Source organism: Sinocyclocheilus grahami, unplaced genomic scaffold (genome assembly GCF_001515645.1).
Source record: "Sinocyclocheilus grahami isolate Dianchi unplaced genomic scaffold, SAMN03320097.WGS_v1.1 scaffold58.1, whole genome shotgun sequence".
NCBI classification, from domain to species: domain Eukaryota; kingdom Metazoa; phylum Chordata; class Actinopteri; order Cypriniformes; family Cyprinidae; genus Sinocyclocheilus; species Sinocyclocheilus grahami.
Window position 1 is genome coordinate 1,206,929 of NW_015505237.1, and position 24,603 is coordinate 1,231,531.

Genomic DNA, 24,603 nt, shown 5'->3' on the forward strand with positions numbered 1-24,603 from the left:
TTAATTAATACATTACAATTAATAAAATTAAGAAGAATGTAAGAATTTCGCTCTGAAACATGATAATTGCTATTTATCAGCATGCTTAATTTTAGACAATAATCCAAGAATTTCGTTACAAACAGTAAACAATTAGGCCTACTAGAGAAATTTTATGTCGGAGCGGGATCTGAGCGGGAATTGGTTCACGGTGAGCGTGAGCGGAATATTAACGGAGCGCTTGCTTGTGCGGTTAGAGCGACTGAGCGGAGCACACGTCCATAGAGCGGAAAACGTAGAGGAGCATCACACCTGATTGAATTGAACTGCTGGTTTCGTCTGGTCAGAGGAGAACTGGCCCCCCAACTGAGCCTGGTTTCTCCCAAGGTTTTTTCTCCATTCTGTCACCGATGGAGTTTCGGTTTCTTGCCGCTGTCGCCTCTGGCTTGCTTAGTTGGGGACACTTAATTTCTAGCGATATCGTTGACTTGATTGCAAATGATTGCAAAGATACTATTTAAACTGAACTGAGCTGGATGATGACATCACTGAATTCAATGATAAACTGCATTTAACTTGAGTGTTTACTATTACCATTTTGCATTATTGACACAATATTTTCCTAATTAATGCTGTACAGTTGTTTGACAATCTGTATAAAGGCAATAAAGGTGACTTGACTTGAAGACTCTTTCAAAGGCTGATGGACTGTCCCTCTCTCTTCCACTAACTTTCCCCACATGACAAATGACTTACCTGTGCTCTCCTGTTTCACGGGATGACCGTAATTCAAAGAGAATCATTTATCAACCTGATTTGAATACTCTGCTGGACGCTGTCCTTTTTGAAGCATTTGTCTAATTTCTGCTGCTTTTTTCTGAGCTCTTTGATAAGGTGTTGTACCTGTTTGAGCACTTATTCGCACTAACATCTCCCTGCATGCTGGATTAATGGATCAGACCTCAAAGCAGACAGAACCTGCTGTCTGAAAGCTGCATGGACAGCACTGGTTACCAACAGGGGCCTTGCCATGTAAATATACCCAACAATTATTGCAATCAGGCTGCTTTGCAAATTAATCCATTCCCAGAGGTTTAGTCATACAGTTGCCACAATGTGCCTCATCTGTCAATTGATTAATTGATTTTAATTTTGCATTGATATGAGATTTATTTTTAATCGAATAATTCACCCTGGCATTATAAATTTCATTTAAATGTATTTCCCTTGTACCTAATCTAATTTTAAAACTATATGTGAGAATGAATTATGTATTGTGACCAGTATTATTTTAGTAGTATTTATATTCAATTCAACATAAGTTCTTAGTGATCAGGTTCACCATAAAGGCATGGCGTCAAATAGTAAATAATGGAAAAAAAAATCTTGATTCTTTAAAAAATTTAAAATTGTGGGTTCCACAGCCAAAAATCAACAGCATTCTGGTTTGAAAAGACATGACTATATTATGACAGAATTGTCATTTTTGGCAGAACTATTAGTGTAAACATCTGCCAAATGATTTATAACCTAATTTAAGGATGTAGATGACAAGGGAAGGGTTAATGTGGCCTTTTTTTGCTTTGAAGGGCCGAGTCAGTTTGTCTGCGTTTGCTCAGGCGCTAAATGCTTTTGGAAGGAACCATTTCCCCCCCTTTTGCCAAACACACCAGCAGCTAAATTCAATTAGAGCTGAATTAATGAAAATCCAATTGTGTCAGTCTGTCTGGCCGCCTAGGATTGGCAGCACAACACATCGACAGAGCTCAAGATCGTCCTGATATCCAGTTAAACTCCCGCGCTGTTCTCTTGGTGTAGACTGAAGTGAGAAATAGAAGTGATATCTCTCATTTATTCTCCATTGCTCATCTCCTCTGGTGCCCTGTTCTGTCCTAGAAAAGCCTAAAACGATGTGTGGAAATTGGTTAGTTGTGGGTGGGGTGTTGAGTGCGGTGCGATTCAGAAAGCCTCCACAAATGATGACTGCACGAGAGCGCTAAAGCGAGGGGAAAGAGCGACATTGTGAATGATTTATTAGCTTGGCTTCACAGAGCCATTCCTGGAGGAGAGGAGGAACGGTTTGGAAAGACGCAGGAGAGTGGGGCAGCGTGAATGACTGCACAATTGGGGCGTTACAGATGTGTAGTGGGAGGTACAGTGTTGGAGAAACTCAGTTTGCAGTTTCCACCTCTAATACAGAAGCAGGCTTCTCATTTATTCTCATTGCCATCAATTTGTCATAGATTTGTACAAATTAAAAGCCTCTTGTTGAGGAGAGGTGTGCTATTACTTTCTTAAATGCTTGAGCTAACAGTTTTCACCTAGAAGATAAACCAGGTGAAACATGGTGCATCCCAGACTTTGTTTACTTGTCTTGTATATGAGATGTTACAATATGATACTATATAACCAAAGTAGATTTCTCATTCTGTTTATTTAGGTAGTTTGTATTTAACTGCTTTGCATAGTAGCTCAGCACACTGTTTGCCGATTAGACTGCTAGCTTAGCTTATAGTCTCCGCAAATGTTCAATTTTATTTTATTTTATTATTTCATTAGGCATTACAAATCACTACCTCTTGGGCTTTTAGACAAATTCAGTTCAACATGGATGACTTTTGTTTCATTTGAATATCATCTGTATAGTTGGCAGAAAAACATTGTGAAAATAGTCCAAATGTTCAAATTCATACTATTCAGAAAATGAATGAAGTACTCCGATGCCATACTACTTCAGAACGTAAACTTTAACAACAATTTATTACACTGTCAAGGTCCTATGAAATGTTTTATTTTTTCTCAAATTCCATTTTATTCCCCCCAAATTCTGTTTGAACTTATCTAGATTTTAATGGTTCAATTCAGTTTTAATAATGGAAAAGCATGTCTAATCAATTGAATGCATAAAGCTTTTGCAGTATAATCATTTACAAAATTTGTTTTTCTGAGTAAATGATGTCAGTCTTGTATCAGATGAAATGGTGAAGTGACACTCAGAGCAACTCTGGAGATGAAATTCATGTCCACATGTAGTGAGACAGCTGACGCTGAAAACACAAAGAGACATACAGAACAAGTAAACTACTTATTTAAATGGCAGTCTTTTGTGCATAAATACTCATATTGTGATCTGTCTTACTTTTGATTTTTTAGTGTTCACAGTGTAGGTTCATCAAATGAGGTACTTACTCAGACAGTATGTGATTCTGGATTCCAGCTTTTATCATCATCAAAAATGTTGTTTGATATTTAGTCAATTGCCAACTTGCTGTTGGCTGTACTGTCACTTCTCTCCGTTCCTCCCACTCGATGGCCCTCCTCCTGTATGAATAGTGGGGAGCAGCTGTCTCGTGCGTGGCCTGAGGTGCTGTGTGGATCAGCCGTGGCCGGCTCTAATAGCTCAACAACACTAAAGCCATTGTCTGGGGACTCGTCTGAGTGTTTGTGGTTTGGGTCACTGGATTCACTACACCCTTTTTGCTCATTCACCCCCTTTTCCCTTTGCTTTGTCTTTCTCTTTCTTTGGGTCTCATATATACACACACTCATTCACACAGTCTCACACAAAGAAAAATAGTCCCCACCCCGTTGGGCTGTGGTCGACACACGGGCTTGTGATCACTGTGTCGGCCGTCTCTTGCTCGGTTCTTGTGTATGCTGAGCTCTTGGATTCTCTCACCCTGCCGCAACTGTTACTACCTCATAAATGCTGTTATTGTCTTTTTTACAATTGGAAATTGTGGATGTGAAATAAGGAGTCCACATTTGTTCTGTTCCTGTTTCCACTCTTCTCTTTCAATCTCCCCCTCTGTGGACTAGTTGTCCTCATTAATAATGAGTTTCAATTAGACACTCTGGCTCTCTAGAACATGTCCACGCACACACACACGCACACACACATAGGCAGCTGCATGGGATTAGATGCCTGCCATTCAAGTCATGGAAGGGCATGAGACCAAACAGCAGGACTTCAGCACTGCGACGTCAACCAGACAAAACGAGGCAAACGCAACAAAGGCTAATCGTAGAAAAATAATCTTCAGTGGCTTAATCAGTCAAATTAAACATGTCCAAGGTACACAATAAAACAACACATTGCACGAACTGTACTTGTAACCTCAAACAAAAATGTTGCGTGAAACATTGCTAATTTTTTTTGGAAAAAATGTAATAGGTGAAATTCTGGTTCAGATTGAAATTTGTTTTTGCAAGAAAATTGCCATAAATTTCCTAGCAAGCAAGTTTGTGACAATTCATTAAACGATAGCCAGTTACAGATGTTTCCCCATAAAACAGTCCTTTATATGCTGTACTTTGACATTTAAAATGACTATCCACACATTTTCAGTGGACAAAATATTCCAGTTTCATCTGTAAAATGATTGACAACATGTTATACACCAGCATGACACATCAAACTTCTGTCCCTCACAGGCACGTCTGCATTTGTGCCAGATTAAATATGCCTTCTATTAAACTACTAGAGCGAATAAAAATTAAATAAACTCATGGGGAAGGGGCGCACTGGTCATTTGAAGCCTGGAGCGCAGGGTGGGCTCTGTATCAGTGAGAGGCTGGTACGGAGCCTAATGAAAGAGGGTAACAAACGGATGCAGGGAACAAAACCCGCTAATGCCTGCAGCACTTAAGAAACGTGGCCCCAAATGAGAGCCACATGACCAGGCTCTGCATTCACAGGGCCTTCTGTCATACTTTGCCACACACATGCACCCCCCCCACCTCCTATTTCTTTAATTAATACATTACAATTAATAAAATTAAGAAGAATGTAAGAATTTCGCTCTGAAACATGATAATTGCTATTTATCAGCATGCTTAATTTTAGACAATAATCCAAGAATTTCGTTACAAACAGTAAACAATTAGGCCTACTAGAGAAATTTTATGTCGGAGCGGGATCTGAGCGGGAATTGGTTCACGGTGAGCGTGAGCGGAATATTAACGGAGCGCTTGCTTGTGCGGTTAGAGCGACTGAGCGGAGCACACGTCCATAGAGCGGAAAACGTAGAGGAGCATCACACCTGATTGAATTGAACTGCTGGTTTCGTCTGGTCAGAGGAGAACTGGCCCCCCAACTGAGCCTGGTTTCTCCCAAGGTTTTTTCTCCATTCTGTCACCGATGGAGTTTCGGTTTCTTGCCGCTGTCGCCTCTGGCTTGCTTAGTTGGGGACACTTAATTTCTAGCGATATCGTTGACTTGATTGCAAATGATTGCAAAGATACTATTTAAACTGAACTGAGCTGGATGATGACATCACTGAATTCAATGATAAACTGCATTTAACTTGAGTGTTTACTATTACCATTTTGCATTATTGACACAATATTTTCCTAATTAATGCTGTACAGTTGTTTGACAATCTGTATAAAGGCAATAAAGGTGACTTGACTTGAAGACTCTTTCAAAGGCTGATGGACTGTCCCTCTCTCTTCCACTAACTTTCCCCACATGACAAATGACTTACCTGTGCTCTCCTGTTTCACGGGATGACCGTAATTCAAAGAGAATCATTTATCAACCTGATTTGAATACTCTGCTGGACGCTGTCCTTTTTGAAGCATTTGTCTAATTTCTGCTGCTTTTTTCTGAGCTCTTTGATAAGGTGTTGTACCTGTTTGAGCACTTATTCGCACTAACATCTCCCTGCATGCTGGATTAATGGATCAGACCTCAAAGCAGACAGAACCTGCTGTCTGAAAGCTGCATGGACAGCACTGGTTACCAACAGGGGCCTTGCCATGTAAATATACCCAACAATTATTGCAATCAGGCTGCTTTGCAAATTAATCCATTCCCAGAGGTTTAGTCATACAGTTGCCACAATGTGCCTCATCTGTCAATTGATTAATTGATTTTAATTTTGCATTGATATGAGATTTATTTTTAATCGAATAATTCACCCTGGCATTATAAATTTCATTTAAATGTATTTCCCTTGTACCTAATCTAATTTTAAAACTATATGTGAGAATGAATTATGTATTGTGACCAGTATTATTTTAGTAGTATTTATATTCAATTCAACATAAGTTCTTAGTGATCAGGTTCACCATAAAGGCATGGCGTCAAATAGTAAATAATGGAAAAAAAAATCTTGATTCTTTAAAAAATTTAAAATTGTGGGTTCCACAGCCAAAAATCAACAGCATTCTGGTTTGAAAAGACATGACTATATTATGACAGAATTGTCATTTTTGGCAGAACTATTAGTGTAAACATCTGCCAAATGATTTATAACCTAATTTAAGGATGTAGATGACAAGGGAAGGGTTAATGTGGCCTTTTTTTGCTTTGAAGGGCCGAGTCAGTTTGTCTGCGTTTGCTCAGGCGCTAAATGCTTTTGGAAGGAACCATTTCCCCCCCTTTTGCCAAACACACCAGCAGCTAAATTCAATTAGAGCTGAATTAATGAAAATCCAATTGTGTCAGTCTGTCTGGCCGCCTAGGATTGGCAGCACAACACATCGACAGAGCTCAAGATCGTCCTGATATCCAGTTAAACTCCCGCGCTGTTCTCTTGGTGTAGACTGAAGTGAGAAATAGAAGTGATATCTCTCATTTATTCTCCATTGCTCATCTCCTCTGGTGCCCTGTTCTGTCCTAGAAAAGCCTAAAACGATGTGTGGAAATTGGTTAGTTGTGGGTGGGGTGTTGAGTGCGGTGCGATTCAGAAAGCCTCCACAAATGATGACTGCACGAGAGCGCTAAAGCGAGGGGAAAGAGCGACATTGTGAATGATTTATTAGCTTGGCTTCACAGAGCCATTCCTGGAGGAGAGGAGGAACGGTTTGGAAAGACGCAGGAGAGTGGGGCAGCGTGAATGACTGCACAATTGGGGCGTTACAGATGTGTAGTGGGAGGTACAGTGTTGGAGAAACTCAGTTTGCAGTTTCCACCTCTAATACAGAAGCAGGCTTCTCATTTATTCTCATTGCCATCAATTTGTCATAGATTTGTACAAATTAAAAGCCTCTTGTTGAGGAGAGGTGTGCTATTACTTTCTTAAATGCTTGAGCTAACAGTTTTCACCTAGAAGATAAACCAGGTGAAACATGGTGCATCCCAGACTTTGTTTACTTGTCTTGTATATGAGATGTTACAATATGATACTATATAACCAAAGTAGATTTCTCATTCTGTTTATTTAGGTAGTTTGTATTTAACTGCTTTGCATAGTAGCTCAGCACACTGTTTGCCGATTAGACTGCTAGCTTAGCTTATAGTCTCCGCAAATGTTCAATTTTATTTTATTTTATTATTTCATTAGGCATTACAAATCACTACCTCTTGGGCTTTTAGACAAATTCAGTTCAACATGGATGACTTTTGTTTCATTTGAATATCATCTGTATAGTTGGCAGAAAAACATTGTGAAAATAGTCCAAATGTTCAAATTCATACTATTCAGAAAATGAATGAAGTACTCCGATGCCATACTACTTCAGAACGTAAACTTTAACAACAATTTATTACACTGTCAAGGTCCTATGAAATGTTTTATTTTTTCTCAAATTCCATTTTATTCCCCCCAAATTCTGTTTGAACTTATCTAGATTTTAATGGTTCAATTCAGTTTTAATAATGGAAAAGCATGTCTAATCAATTGAATGCATAAAGCTTTTGCAGTATAATCATTTACAAAATTTGTTTTTCTGAGTAAATGATGTCAGTCTTGTATCAGATGAAATGGTGAAGTGACACTCAGAGCAACTCTGGAGATGAAATTCATGTCCACATGTAGTGAGACAGCTGACGCTGAAAACACAAAGAGACATACAGAACAAGTAAACTACTTATTTAAATGGCAGTCTTTTGTGCATAAATACTCATATTGTGATCTGTCTTACTTTTGATTTTTTAGTGTTCACAGTGTAGGTTCATCAAATGAGGTACTTACTCAGACAGTATGTGATTCTGGATTCCAGCTTTTATCATCATCAAAAATGTTGTTTGATATTTAGTCAATTGCCAACTTGCTGTTGGCTGTACTGTCACTTCTCTCCGTTCCTCCCACTCGATGGCCCTCCTCCTGTATGAATAGTGGGGAGCAGCTGTCTCGTGCGTGGCCTGAGGTGCTGTGTGGATCAGCCGTGGCCGGCTCTAATAGCTCAACAACACTAAAGCCATTGTCTGGGGACTCGTCTGAGTGTTTGTGGTTTGGGTCACTGGATTCACTACACCCTTTTTGCTCATTCACCCCCTTTTCCCTTTGCTTTGTCTTTCTCTTTCTTTGGGTCTCATATATACACACACTCATTCACACAGTCTCACACAAAGAAAAATAGTCCCCACCCCGTTGGGCTGTGGTCGACACACGGGCTTGTGATCACTGTGTCGGCCGTCTCTTGCTCGGTTCTTGTGTATGCTGAGCTCTTGGATTCTCTCACCCTGCCGCAACTGTTACTACCTCATAAATGCTGTTATTGTCTTTTTTACAATTGGAAATTGTGGATGTGAAATAAGGAGTCCACATTTGTTCTGTTCCTGTTTCCACTCTTCTCTTTCAATCTCCCCCTCTGTGGACTAGTTGTCCTCATTAATAATGAGTTTCAATTAGACACTCTGGCTCTCTAGAACATGTCCACACGCACACACACACACAGGCAGCTGCATGGGATTAGATGCCTGCCATTCAAGTCATGGAAGGGCATGAGACCAAACAGCAGGACTTCAGCACTGCGACGTCAACCAGACAAAACGAGGCAAACGCAACAAAGGCTAATCGTAGAAAAAGAATCTTCAGTGGCTTAATCAGTCAAATTAAACATGTCCAAGGTACACAATAAAACAACACATTGCACGAACTGTACTTGTAACCTCAAACAAAAATGTTGCGTGAAACATTGCTAATTTTTTTGGAAAAAATGTAATAGGTGAAATTCTTGTTCAGATTGAAATTTGTTTTTGCAAGAAAATTGCCATCAATTTCCTAGCAAGCAAGTTTGTGACAATTCATTAAACGATAGCCAGTTACAGATGTTTCCCCATAAATAGTTGACTTGATTGCAAATGATTGCAAAGATACTATTTAAACTGAACTGAGCTGGATGATGACATCACTGAATTCAATGATAAACTGCATTTAACTTGAGTGTTTACTATTACCATTTTGCATTATTGACACAATATTTTCCTAATTAATGCTGTACAGTTGTTTGACAATCTGTATAAAGGCAATAAAGGTGACTTGACTTGAAGACTCTTTCAAAGGCTGATGGACTGTCCCTCTCTCTTCCACTAACTTTCCCCACATGACAAATGACTTACCTGTGCTCTCCTGTTTCACGGGATGACCGTAATTCAAAGAGAATCATTTATCAACCTGATTTGAATACTCTGCTGGACGCTGTCCTTTTTGAAGCATTTGTCTAATTTCTGCTGCTTTTTTCTGAGCTCTTTGATAAGGTGTTGTACCTGTTTGAGCACTTATTCGCACTAACATCTCCCTGCATGCTGGATTAATGGATCAGACCTCAAAGCAGACAGAACCTGCTGTCTGAAAGCTGCATGGACAGCACTGGTTACCAACAGGGGCCTTGCCATGTAAATATACCCAACAATTATTGCAATCAGGCTGCTTTGCAAATTAATCCATTCCCAGAGGTTTAGTCATACAGTTGCCACAATGTGCCTCATCTGTCAATTGATTAATTGATTTTAATTTTGCATTGATATGAGATTTATTTTTAATCGAATAATTCACCCTGGCATTATAAATTTCATTTAAATGTATTTCCCTTGTACCTAATCTAATTTTAAAACTATATGTGAGAATGAATTATGTATTGTGACCAGTATTATTTTAGTAGTATTTATATTCAATTCAACATAAGTTCTTAGTGATCAGGTTCACCATAAAGGCATGGCGTCAAATAGTAAATAATGGAAAAAAAAATCTTGATTCTTTAAAAAATTTAAAATTGTGGGTTCCACAGCCAAAAATCAACAGCATTCTGGTTTGAAAAGACATGACTATATTATGACAGAATTGTCATTTTTGGCAGAACTATTAGTGTAAACATCTGCCAAATGATTTATAACCTAATTTAAGGATGTAGATGACAAGGGAAGGGTTAATGTGGCCTTTTTTTGCTTTGAAGGGCCGAGTCAGTTTGTCTGCGTTTGCTCAGGCGCTAAATGCTTTTGGAAGGAACCATTTCCCCCCCTTTTGCCAAACACACCAGCAGCTAAATTCAATTAGAGCTGAATTAATGAAAATCCAATTGTGTCAGTCTGTCTGGCCGCCTAGGATTGGCAGCACAACACATCGACAGAGCTCAAGATCGTCCTGATATCCAGTTAAACTCCCGCGCTGTTCTCTTGGTGTAGACTGAAGTGAGAAATAGAAGTGATATCTCTCATTTATTCTCCATTGCTCATCTCCTCTGGTGCCCTGTTCTGTCCTAGAAAAGCCTAAAACGATGTGTGGAAATTGGTTAGTTGTGGGTGGGGTGTTGAGTGCGGTGCGATTCAGAAAGCCTCCACAAATGATGACTGCACGAGAGCGCTAAAGCGAGGGGAAAGAGCGACATTGTGAATGATTTATTAGCTTGGCTTCACAGAGCCATTCCTGGAGGAGAGGAGGAACGGTTTGGAAAGACGCAGGAGAGTGGGGCAGCGTGAATGACTGCACAATTGGGGCGTTACAGATGTGTAGTGGGAGGTACAGTGTTGGAGAAACTCAGTTTGCAGTTTCCACCTCTAATACAGAAGCAGGCTTCTCATTTATTCTCATTGCCATCAATTTGTCATAGATTTGTACAAATTAAAAGCCTCTTGTTGAGGAGAGGTGTGCTATTACTTTCTTAAATGCTTGAGCTAACAGTTTTCACCTAGAAGATAAACCAGGTGAAACATGGTGCATCCCAGACTTTGTTTACTTGTCTTGTATATGAGATGTTACAATATGATACTATATAACCAAAGTAGATTTCTCATTCTGTTTATTTAGGTAGTTTGTATTTAACTGCTTTGCATAGTAGCTCAGCACACTGTTTGCCGATTAGACTGCTAGCTTAGCTTATAGTCTCCGCAAATGTTCAATTTTATTTTATTTTATTATTTCATTAGGCATTACAAATCACTACCTCTTGGGCTTTTAGACAAATTCAGTTCAACATGGATGACTTTTGTTTCATTTGAATATCATCTGTATAGTTGGCAGAAAAACATTGTGAAAATAGTCCAAATGTTCAAATTCATACTATTCAGAAAATGAATGAAGTACTCCGATGCCATACTACTTCAGAACGTAAACTTTAACAACAATTTATTACACTGTCAAGGTCCTATGAAATGTTTTATTTTTTCTCAAATTCCATTTTATTCCCCCCAAATTCTGTTTGAACTTATCTAGATTTTAATGGTTCAATTCAGTTTTAATAATGGAAAAGCATGTCTAATCAATTGAATGCATAAAGCTTTTGCAGTATAATCATTTACAAAATTTGTTTTTCTGAGTAAATGATGTCAGTCTTGTATCAGATGAAATGGTGAAGTGACACTCAGAGCAACTCTGGAGATGAAATTCATGTCCACATGTAGTGAGACAGCAGACGCTGAAAACACAAAGAGACATACAGAACAAGTAAACTACTTATTTAAATGGCAGTCTTTTGTGCATAAATACTCATATTGTGATCTGTCTTACTTTTGATTTTTTAGTGTTCACAGTGTAGGTTCATCAAATGAGGTACTTACTCAGACAGTATGTGATTCTGGATTCCAGCTTTTATCATCATCAAAAATGTTGTTTGATATTTAGTCAATTGCCAACTTGCTGTTGGCTGTACTGTCACTTCTCTCCGTTCCTCCCACTCGATGGCCCTCCTCCTGTATGAATAGTGGGGAGCAGCTGTCTCGTGCGTGGCCTGAGGTGCTGTGTGGATCAGCCGTGGCCGGCTCTAATAGCTCAACAACACTAAAGCCATTGTCTGGGGACTCGTCTGAGTGTTTGTGGTTTGGGTCACTGGATTCACTACACCCTTTTTGCTCATTCACCCCCTTTTCCCTTTGCTTTGTCTTTCTCTTTCTTTGGGTCTCATATATACACACACTCATTCACACAGTCTCACACAAAGAAAAATAGTCCCCACCCCGTTGGGCTGTGGTCGACACACGGGCTTGTGATCACTGTGTCGGCCGTCTCTTGCTCGGTTCTTGTGTATGCTGAGCTCTTGGATTCTCTCACCCTGCCGCAACTGTTACTACCTCATAAATGCTGTTATTGTCTTTTTTACAATTGGAAATTGTGGATGTGAAATAAGGAGTCCACATTTGTTCTGTTCCTGTTTCCACTCTTCTCTTTCAATCTCCCCCTCTGTGGACTAGTTGTCCTCATTAAATGACCAGGCTCTGCATTCACAGGGCCTTCTGTCATACTTTGCCACACACATGCCCCCCCCCCACCTCCTATTTCTGGTTTCTTTTATGTCATTTTAGTCTTTTCCTGGAGGGTAGCTCATACATGCTAGGGGCCCTATACAACCTCTCGGAAGAACAGAAGAACACATGCAATTTTTTTTTTCTGTGGTAGCTGCAAGGTTTCTTGGTTTTTAGTTATGTGGAATTTCAGTGGTCAAACTCAATGGTTTTTCTCTCAGATCTAACCTTGATGGAACGTGTTGCATCCTGAAAGTATATTGCGATTCTTTAATCACACCTTAACACACACCTCTTTATTGCAACTAGACTTTAGGTCCCTGTCAGTATTATTTTTGTATGCAATTATATTTCCTACTGTAGAAAATAATGTGGGAAATTGGAGTACAATTCAAGTTGTGAAAAACGTGGTGATCATATACAGTCAGAGCCACTTAAATGAGGCAATAGACAAAACTGAATCAAACCGATTGGTTTCACTCTCGTGTTAACTGCAGTTTCAATCATGTTAAAATTACATTCTGAAACCATTTAATTTGGTGCATATTCATACTAAACATTTGACATGTTTTGCTGAAAGCAAGAAGATATCTGTTAAGATCCCAACTCGGTCTACCTACTGTTAAAATGTCACTTTGGGGTAGATTTTCATCTATCTCTCATCTCTGTTGATACTTTACATAAGAGGGATAATTCACCCAAAAATGAAAATTCTGTCATTAATTACTCACCCTCATGTCGTTTCCAAACCTGTAAGATCTTCGTTCATCTTCAGAACACAAATTAAGATATTTTTGATTAAATCTGAGAGCTTTCTGACCCTCCATAGACAGCAACGCAACCGACACGTTCAAGGCCACGAAACGTAGTAGGGACATCGTTAAAATAGTTCACGCGACATCAGTTCAACCTTAATTTTATGAAGCTACGAGAATACTTTTTGTGCACGAAGAAAACAAAAATAATGACTTAATTCAACAATTTATTTTCTTCTGTGTCAGTTAGCACAATTATCGTTCTTTTCTGTCTTTTTTTAATTAACATTTTAAAGATCTACCCACCATATCAGGTGCTGTTTCCACCATCTGTAGAACTTGTCACCATCCTCATTTGTTTGTCTGACACCTGACCTGAAATGCCCTCGCTACAGAGCTGTGGAGCTCCCGGCATGCTGGTCTCTCAGGCCATGTGATTTGCTGTATCGATCCCTCATAATGCTACATTATTAGCTGAGTATCTGCAGTCTCAACATTCAGTTTTCTAGTGGTCTTAAAATGCTCTTTTTAGGTAACTCATGAGGATTTGAAGCGAATGATTGTCCTTTCAGGCGGTTTATGGAAAATAGCAAGGCAAATTAACAAATGAACACCCACGTTTACATATAAACGTATTCAGCAACTTGTCCTGACCTGATGAACTTTAGTTTCACCACATTGTTTTTAGCAACAGAGTTACAGTGACCAAAAATGTTGCGTTTTGTACTCCGGCTCCGCATTTATGAAAGTTTATGTGGTTGTTGGTAAACTCCCTTCTTTGTTAGTCTGTCTTAACAAGCTTAGTGACCCAACTCTGTGTTTTAGTTTTATTTCAAGATCGAAAAACAGCTGTTATTGATTCCAAGTTTTCACAGAGTTAGAAGCCTGTAAATTCGAAATATTGCGTTCAAGAGGGCTGGCTCTAAAAAGCAGGCGTTCTACTTGGGCAGTAAAAAACAGAACAGCAGTACCATGCCAAGTTCTGAGGCGATTAAGACCTTCTGCATGTTTTAATCGCGCCCCTTTATTAGTGTTTACCATTCTGCTCTGGAGAAAATGGACTGAATTCCTGTCTCTCCTCATATGCTGTTCTCCCCATTCACCTCACCATGATTTCGCTGGCAGGGATGTCCTGTGGAGAGCACAAGGGAAAATATCTCAATAATTCAGTAGCATTTCTTCCTAACTTGCCGAAATCGGCACGCAAGGGCAGAGGAGTTGCGGTACACTGTTCTGAATTTAGCCATGGCGGTGCACGCATGCCCTTGATTTTGAAACCCTGCTGACACCCCTGACAAGTTCCTTGAATGACCACAACACTTTGTGGTGTCTACTTATAGACTGATGCCACAAAACAAGGCTTGAAAATTCAGAGCTGGTTCTTGTTCATTCATATACTGGAATCCAATGTTTTCATTGAGGTCCATCAAAGATAATAGATCTTTCTGTTGAGGTGCTCACAAATGTCTTTCTGCTGCTACACAATAGTCACACAAACACTACAATCCTCATGAAGAATCATGACAATAGTAGGACACAATTATGTAGGACAGAGCGAAAAAGTGATTGTGACCTGTTTTGCCTGTCTCACTGGACAGTTTTTGAAAGGATTCTCTTTAAAGTTTCATGTAGTTATCATGTCATGATGAACCAAGCGAAAACAGTAATGTGTATGAAGCATGCAACCTTTACTACATTCCTCCATACTTTACTGTACATCAATTTCTTCTTGCTGCTTCATTGTTTATATGATCTCGTTGGTTTCTCACTGCAGGTTTACAAAGGGCTGGACATCATCACCAATAAGGTTACAGAGGAGGAGCAAGCCCAGTGTCGCCATCACATGAGCAGCTTTGTGGATCCATTGGTTAGTGGATACACTGTGGTGGACTTCAGGAACAAGGCTCTGTCTCTCATATCCTTTCTGAAATGTCCGACCCCTCATAGTGAAATTAAATTATTTAAGGCATTTTTCTATGTCTGTGCTTGATTCATGAGCAAGTGACTCTTATAAACTGTTTTTTTTTAATGAGTCAGTCACAAGATTCACACAGTTTTTTCAAAATTCGCTTGTGATGAAGGTTTGTTCACTCTAAGGACGGTAACTATATCTAAATATTACATTATATATTACTAACTAACTATTTATTATTAATTTATATACTATTCATTAACTAATTAACTATTTATTTTTGCTTTAAATAAGGCCTTTGATACCAAAATTTGATTCCATAGAAATTTCATAATTCTTGTCAGTGTCAATATCACAAAAACTAACTTTAGTTTCACCACATTGTTTTTAGCAACAGAGTTACAGTGACCAAAAATGTTGCGTTTTGTACTCCGGCTCCGCATTTATGAAAGTTTATGTGGTTGTTGGTAAACTCCCTTCTTTGTTAGTCTGTCTTAACAAGCTTAGTGACCCAACTCTGTGTTTTAGTTTTATTTCAAGATCGAAAAACAGCTGTTATTGATTCCAAGTTTTCACAGAGTTAGAAGCCTGTAAATTCGAAATATTGCGTTCAAGAGGGCTGGCTCTAAAAAGCAGGCGTTCTACTTGGGCAGTAAAAAACAGAACAGCAGTACCATGCCAAGTTCTGAGGCGATTAAGACCTTCTGCATGTTTTAATCGCGCCCCTTTATTAGTGTTTACCATTCTGCTCTGGAGAAAATGGACTGAATTCCTGTCTCTCCTCATATGCTGTTCTCCCCATTCACCTCACCATGATTTCGCTGGCAGGGATGTCCTGTGGAGAGCACAAGGGAAAATATCTCAATAATTCAGTAGCATTTCTTCCTAACTTGCCGAAATCGGCACGCAAGGGCAGAGGAGTTGCGGTACACTGTTCTGAATTTAGCCATGGCGGTGCACGCATGCCCTTGATTTTGAAACCCTGCTGACACCCCTGACAAGTTCCTTGAATGACCACAACACTTTGTGGTGTAGACTGATAGACTGATGCCACAAAACAAGGCTTGAAAATTCAGAGCTGGTTCTTGTTCATTCATATACTGGAATCCAATTGAGGTCCAGAGGTCCATCAAAGATAATAGATCTTTCTGTTGAGGTGCTCACAAATGTCTTTCTGCTGCTACACAATAGTCACACAAACACTACAATCCTCATGAAGAATCATGACAATAGTAGGACACAATTATGTAGGACAGAGCGAAAAAGTGATTGTGACCTGTTTTGCCTGTCTCACTGGACAGTTTTTGAAAGGATTCTCTTTAAAGTTTCATGTAGTTATCATGTCATGATGAACCAAGCGAAAACAGTAATGTGTATGAAGCATGCAACCTTTACTACATTCCTCCATACTTTACTGTACATCAATTTCTTCTTGCTGCTTCATTGTTTATATGATCTCGTTGGTTTCTCACTGCAGGTTTACAAAGGGCTGGACATCATCACCAATAAGGTTACAGAGGAGGAGCAAGCCCAGTGTCGCCATCACATGAGCAGCTTTGTGGATCCATTGGTTAGTGGATACACTGTGGTGGACTTCAGGAACAAGGCTCTGTCTCTCATATCCTTTCTGAAATGTCCGACCCCTCATAGTGAAATTAAATTATTTAAGGCATTTTTCTATGTCTGTGCTTGATTCATGAGCAAGTGACTCTTATAAACTGTTTTTTTTTAATGAGTCAGTCACAAGATTCACACAGTTTTTTCAAAATTCGCTTGTGATGAAGGTTTGTTCACTCTAAGGACGGTAACTATATCTAAATATTACATTATATATTACTAACTAACTATTTATTATTAATTTATATACTATTCATTAACTAATTAACTATTTATTTTTGCTTTAAATAAGGCCTTTGATACCAAAATTTGATTCCATAGAAATTTCATAATTCTTGTCAGTGTCAATATCACAAAAACTAATGCTTGCCTAAATTAAAAAAACAACAACAACTCAAGCTCACTGAAGACAAGTAAGCAGTCAGCGATTAAGAATAAGAAACTAATTACAATCAATAGAATGCAAAACTTCAGTAGAACAAATAAGAAATGCTACATATCTTGTATAAAGTAATTGAATAAAAACACTGCATATTCTTCACTGTGTAAATTAAATGTGTATTTATTTTTATTAAAGTTGCGAAAGTGATTTAGTCAAGAGCAGTGAGAGATTTTCTCTCTTTTGTTACTAGAATGAGAGACAGCAGGAATATTAGACTGCTATTACTTTAAGAGCTGCCCGGATCTAATATATTGTTACACGTTTTCTTTTCCAGCTGTTTGTTTTCACTTAAGACCTAAATTACTGTGTTTACAAGGATACTTGCAAAGATTGCCATTTTGACACATACAAGTGTGTGTATTTAACTGTTCCAGGTCTTTAAAGCGGCAAAAATTAAATACTCCCACACTCTATGAGCACCGTCTTCATGTGTGCGCATCTCTCAGACAGCGTTAAAGAGTTGAAATTGAGTCAAAATGAGTTCTCTTATGCAGCTGATTGCTTTTCAACTGCTTAAAATCACTTGTTTTTAAACCGCAATGCTTAAAAATGCATTCAGATGGTATGTTTTCATGACCACGTAGCACAGCAGCATCACGTGAGCATGTAACCGCAATAGAGACGAAAGTTCAAAATCTCTCAGTTGACCAATTTCTAATGGTTAATCGTGTCTATCGGTATATCCGCCCACCTTTACTATATAGTTATTGTTATAGTTATCTTTCTCTGTGTGAATGGGTCTTTAGCTATTTGAATCATGGTCAGTTAAGCATTCAGGGCTGTAATTGACTTTACAATCGACTCCCTTACTGAACAGCGAGTAATTTTATGATTATTCTGTTAATATTAATAACTGTGAAAACTAAACCCATTTAATGCATTTAATTGCCAAATTACATTCAAAATGCAAATACAAATATATCAATTATATATATATATATATATATATATATATATAAATAAATAAAAATACAAATCTATTTCACATTACTTTAAAAAGGTAAACATTGCAACCTAAAACTAAGGCATAAATCAAAATAATAGTAATAAAAATAATAACAATACCTAAACATTGCATTTGGTTTTGATATCCTTCATATTCTGTGTGCTGGTCAGTTCACAGCAGTTATAAACATTAATCTGTTCCAATAAGTTTAAATAGATTTTTACATTTTATGGGCATTTTTACCTTTATAAAGCCTTTTTTCTAAAAGTGTGCATCATCTTTTGAGTCAAATTCTTACATTTAATCAGTCATTTAGAATAATAAGACATTTGGGCTGTTACCAAACAAATGATATCAGTATCAAAATTCATCTTTGTAATGCAGAGGAAACACAGAAGCTCTACCTGAAGAGGCATTTAGATGTAGGCCCATTTACACACGGTTTAATTCAGCTCAGAGGGACATGAATGCGTTTAACCTGCAGTTACAAATGCATAAATAATATTGTTATTTTAAACATAAAACATTGAATACTGATATTTGCAATTATTCTAAAAATGAAAAGATGCTTTAAATGTGAAAATAAAACCACTGGTAATAAGTCACTGTTAATAAGTGAGTCATTGTGATTGGACCGAATCGTTTAAACGGTTGATTCATTCAGGAACGAAAAACTGTTATGCTGCTCAGAGACGCAGAACAGTGCTGTGGCTTTGTTTGGAATAATTTTTTTGTTGGCCAAATAGAGCAAAAACAGGCAATATGGTGTCTAAAACACAAGTCTCTTAATATTCATTTCTTGTTTATCGAACTGTTGCATACATTCAGTATCACATTTGTAATCATGCTGATTTTTAGAGGTGAAAACTGGCACTCTTCGTGTTATATTGACTACATTTCTTTCTGGTATTTTTATGCATAACTGTATGGGGAGTGTGTGTGTGTGTGTGTGTGTGTCACAGAGAGAGAATGAGACAACATGAATGGTGCTTAGTCTTTCACAAAACATAGCTAACGAAGGGACATCATAACTAGCCACCATATTGATTTACGGTCTTAAATATGTCCAGCGCTTTTTTTACAGTCTATGGTCCAGCGTTTATTGGGTTGTGTGTCAGTAATAATCAGTGCCGATCCTAGACTTCTGGGGGCCCTATGCAAAATTGTATCGCCAGAGGGGGCGTTGGAGTGGGGTATGAGTGGTTATGAACGAATGAATGAAACGCATTTGTCCATGTTTCACTTAGTCTCGAATCGCACTCACGGAAAGCGCTTGAGAAACAGTGTCTCTTCCGCGGCTCGGTATGCTTTCAACTCGTACTGGTATCGGTATCGGGCCCGATACTATGCTCCTGTACCCGTACTCATACTCGTAAAAATGTCCCGATACCAAAAGCCGATACCAAACAGCATGTGAATAGAGCTGTGTCCAGAAAAAAAACACTGAAAACAGAACAACAGAGAGTAGAATGGAGTTATTAGAGGTTAAGGATGTCTATGAAGTACGTGCAAGTAATTGATATAATGTTAAACATTCAATATTCACGCCTGTATAGCGGATGTGCCCGAGCTGATAAACAGAGCGCGCGGCTGCACAGATGCGCGAGCTTGTCGAGTGAATATCTCACAGATATCACTGGAAAGTTTGTAGTTCGGACGGATATGTCAAAAGCAAGTAAGTAAAACAATGCACAAGTTACTAAAGTTATTTGACGGTAAGGAGAGAGAGAGTCCGAGAGTGCGCACTTCTGTTGCATGATCTTAATTGCTGTTCGCTCCATTAGAGCATGCATTTGGATTAAAACTAAATCGTAAATATAAAACAAATAAAAATTATAGGGGCATTCACTATAAACAGCATTTATTTTAAAGGGGTCATATGATGCTTTTTTACCGCTCTCTCTCTCTCTCTCTCTCTCGCTCGCTCGCGCACGCACAAACACACGCACACCCCTCTCTCTCTCTCTCTCTCTCTCGCTCGCTCGCTCGCTTGCACTCTTTCACCGCATTATGCAAATATTACCACATAGTGAGGTAGATATGTGGATAAGTTTATTTAAAGCAGAAGTGAAACTAGCAGACTGGGTGAAATGCGCTAGGCTGAAAGTGTCTCTCTCATTCTGCACCAATACAAACGTGTGCGCGCTGCGTATGTTTAGCTTGCTTTAAGGCCAAAGTATACTCCGGTTTTTACTCGTACGCGAGGGTCCGTGTACACTGCGCGTGATGCAAATTACATCACCAAAATAGTACGCGTACACTCGTATAATGTGGTTCCCTGCATTATTTTAGGAAAACGTTTTGTGATTACAGTATTGAGCTGCTGCAATGGAGCAGCTCTAATGCGCCATTAAAATGAACAGTGAAAGTAACAAAAGCTTATACAATACATTTTAACAGGTATAATTAAGTGTGGAAATAACTGAAGGTAATATCTATTTACTAAATGAAGCCAACTAACATGATTCATAATATTATTATTATTATTACTATTATTTTGTTTCTGTTCCCAATATTTAAAAAAAATAATTACAAATGCTGTGAAAATACAGGTAACTGTATCGGCGAGTACCAAAAATGAAAATATCGTATTGGACTCGTTCTGAAAAAAGTGGTATCGGTGCATCCCTATTTTTTAGTCTCGAGCAAGACTGTACGACATTCACATTACATGATTTGACTGGTTTTACGTAGAAAGGCCGATAGCGCAATCAATGATCATTCATGTTTTCATAACCGCTGGCCAAATTAAAAAACGAAACTAAAATTAAATCATCTTTGAGAGCAAGGGGGCCCCCTGGTGTTTCGGGGGCCCTACGCAGCTTGCGTATTTTGCGTATTGGGATGATCGGCTCTGGTAATAATAGTCCATGGGGAAACATGGTGTTCCGTGTGTAGTTACAGTAAATGGACTAAACGAAGCCTCGGCAACCTCGTTTTTGTGTTCGAGTTACTCAAGGTATTCGAGGAATCGTTTCAGCACTAGTCTCCTCCATAGTCTGGAACCTTGTGACTAGTTAACTGGGTGACTAGTCGGCCACTTTTGCCCAATCTATACTCCCCATAATTAACAGCTGCAGAGATTAATTTAGTTGACAGGCCCTTCTAAATATAAATGCTTTATATTTTGTCTCTGCAGATGAAATTAATGGGCTATTACTCAGCCTTTTAAGATATCATCTGCAAACTTCTTAATGATCATTCTGAATAATTGTTCTTTTTAAAATGTCATCGCCTCCCTGACATCAGTGACACTGCTTTTGTGAGACTGTGCCTTGTTTGAATGCAAATCCCAATCTTTTAATTTCTCGTCTTTTGTGGAATGTGGCATTTCCCAGCGAGCCACATGAATGGCTGTGGCATTTTATGAGTGGGCGCTGGGTTGTACTCCCTCGGCATGCTCTTTCAGTAAATGCAAGGGCATAACTGGAAATGCATATACCAGAGACGGAGAGCGAGACGTGTCGCTGTCCTCGTTTTCCCCGCCCGCCTGCTGCAGATGTTTGCTGAGAGATGAGGATGATATTAATAGCTGAGGGAGATGCTGTGAGGAGGTGGGGCGGCTCTCACTGTGTCTGGAGGAGCGCTGCCGCAGACACCTCAGACGCTCATGCACAAGAAATAAGGTGTGGCGGGTGATGAGCTTTCTAGTCTCGCTTCCACACTGAAGAACAGTCATAACTACTAGAAAGCACGTTGTGTAATTTCTCTTACAAAATCAATAATCAAGATAGGATATTAGAGAATCTTGTTGTTAATCTAGTTTTTCCTCAATCTTCTCTCATAACCATTCAGAAATGCTTAAATACTCTCTCGCAATCTCGTCCCCACCCCTTTCCGGCTTCTTGCTCTTCTCTTTTCCTCTCTTTCATTTTCTCCACCTCCCTCCCGAGGGATCACAGCCTAATGTGGGTGGGGTGGACAGCGTGTGTCCAGGCTACTTTGATTTTGATGCATGTGACATGGAAGTGTGTCCGGGAGTATGTGTTTGATGTGTGCTGATGCGCCTTCTCTTATTGAAGCAGTTATCGAAATGCTCTATGGAAGCAGCCTTTGATGCCGTTTATTACAATCTATAGCAGAATCCCAGCAGTCATGTTGAACCCGCTGTCCTCTCACAGCACCAGGCCTGGACATTACGTGCATTATTGTTTGAGTGGCTATAGATCTAGGAATATGATATTGTATTTCAGTCAAGCACTGTAGCAGTGGAGCACTTTGGTTTCACATGTATGATCAGTGTGCATAATTTTTTTTATTGCTTGTAACTATACAGTTATTAATTTGAAAAATGAATTCCTTTGTCTGGGAGTTTTGACTTCCTTAATATCATACATAGAGGATATGCATCGTCGGAAAAAGCTGCCCATCATTGTTGGAGGCACAAACTACTACATTGAGTCCATTTTATGGAAAGTGCTCATCGACACTGGGGTAAATGTGAATTTTAATGTTTTATGAGTATAAACAATTGCTCTTTTCCAAAATCTAGTGAGCTGCTTACATGGGCAGCATTTAGAAGTGACAATGAAACGAAAGTAGCGACAGATCTTTTCTTCTGTATTGTAACATACAAGTGAGACACATTATCGATAAAGGAAAAAATAAATTGTGTGGGAACTGTGTATTGGTTGATTGCATGGAGGCAGATATAGACTTCAACTTGCAGTCAATTGTAAAAAAGGATGGGATTTTAACGAACTGATTGGAGAAGTTCGACATAATTCACCAGAATACCATTAAACTATTTAAAGAACTGAAGAAGTATGTAGTTTCATCTGAGCTGGTTGATGCTTTGACAGATTGCTTGTGCTCTCAGAATACTTTTCCCAGTGCATAAGTTTTATATGATATATATTTGCAGATGTGAAGTGTTTCAAATTCAAGCTCTTGAGAGCTTTTCTATTTCACAAAAAAGCTTGTAAATGTGAGTTGCTGTTAAACTTAATAGACATAATTGACCGTCAACCAGACGGAGCACAACAGAGGGCAATTATTTGTTATACATCAGATTAAGTTCATATTTAAATTAATTTAATTGAATTGTGGTTTTTGCATGGTTTCACTTTTTTTTCATTAAATTATTTGACTGTCCTGCTGCTTTAAAACGGTGGACAGAAATTTTATTTTTATTGATTGATTTTGTACACACATTGTATAGCATCACATTTACACTAATGATCAAAGGTTTTGGGCCAGTGATTTATTTATTTATTTTTGTTAATACTTGTGCGGAAAGGATGTTAAATTGATCAAATGTGACAGTAATGATTTTTACATTGCAAGAGAAGATTTCAGTTTCAAATAAATGCTGTTTTTATTAAGCAGCACAACTGTTTTCAAAATTGACACTAATAAGAACTGTTTCTCGAGAAGCAAATCAGCATATTGTAATGATTTTTGAAGGATCATGTGACACTGAAGACTGGAGTAATAATGCTGAAAATTCAGCTCTGCCTTCACAGGAATAAATTACACTTTAAAATATATTCAAATAGAAAATGGTTATTTTAATTGTAATAAAATTTCACAATATTACGGTTTTACTGTATTTTTGACCAAATAAATGCAGCCTTGATCAGCATAAGAGACTTCAATGGCTTTAAAAAAAAAAATAAAAATTTGACTTCAAAATAATTCTTAAAGGGTTAGTTCACCCAAAAATGAAAATTAGGCTGCGTTTTACTCACCCCCGAGGCATCCTAGGTGTATATTAGGGCTGTGTATCGCCAGCAAAGTCACGGTACGATACGTATCACGATACATGACTGCACTGAATGTCACCTCAGCAGAATTTAGAAAAACAGCTGTTTATGAAACACTGCATACTATAGTGCCATTTCTAACTATTGGCAGAGCAGGCAGTTGACCTCTGCATTATGAAGGGGCTCCATAACTGTACCACCGTACAATATAGGTAATGGCATATGTTTCATGTTTACATTGTGCACTCCCCACCAGGTACAATATTCTGATTGTTTGCATCTTGTTTTTAAGCCCATAAATAATAATGTACTTGTTCTAATAAATGTATATTGTAATGTACTCATTCTAATTTATCATTGCACAAATTAACACTCTACAATTAAAAAATAAATAAAATAAAAGACTTTCTAAATTAACGCGCTGTCTTCACTGTATCTAACGCACACACACGCTCAAGGCTTATTTATACTCGACGCGTCCGCAAGTTCGCTTTGAGTGCGCGCGACTTCGTTTCGCGTGGTGGTTTGCACAACATTTTTTGTAACTTTCTGTGCAGCTCCGCTTCCGAAGATGCACGAGTTCAAAGCGACTCTAGCTGAACATGCACGTCTGTGCCAGCATTTGTGTGAAACAGAAGCAGTTTGATGTTAAGTTCAGTCACACACACAGATCACATTGTGGCCGAACTCAGACATTCAGGAACAAACTTTTTAGCGCTGCCTCACAGTTTTATCAACTAAATAGCTTTATCGCTCAAGAACATTATCTTTCTCAACAAGGAGCTGGTAACATAATTGTTTCTAAAGGAATTAAAGCCACAGCTTTACTGTTAATAGAGAAACG

At 38.6% G+C, this 24,603-nt stretch overlaps 1 protein-coding gene across 1 annotated transcript in view; it reads left to right on the plus strand.

Annotated features, from left to right (window-relative positions):
• Positions 1-24,603, plus strand: part of LOC107584326 (tRNA dimethylallyltransferase, mitochondrial-like) — a 100,872-nt gene that overhangs the window by 32,748 nt on the left and 43,521 nt on the right. Inside the window, exons 2-3 of the mRNA XM_016270903.1 lie at positions 14,912-15,052; positions 22,390-22,511. Coding sequence (XP_016126389.1) covers positions 14,912-15,052; positions 22,390-22,511 — 263 coding nt within the window. The remainder of the gene's footprint in view (positions 1-14,911; positions 15,053-22,389; positions 22,512-24,603) is intronic.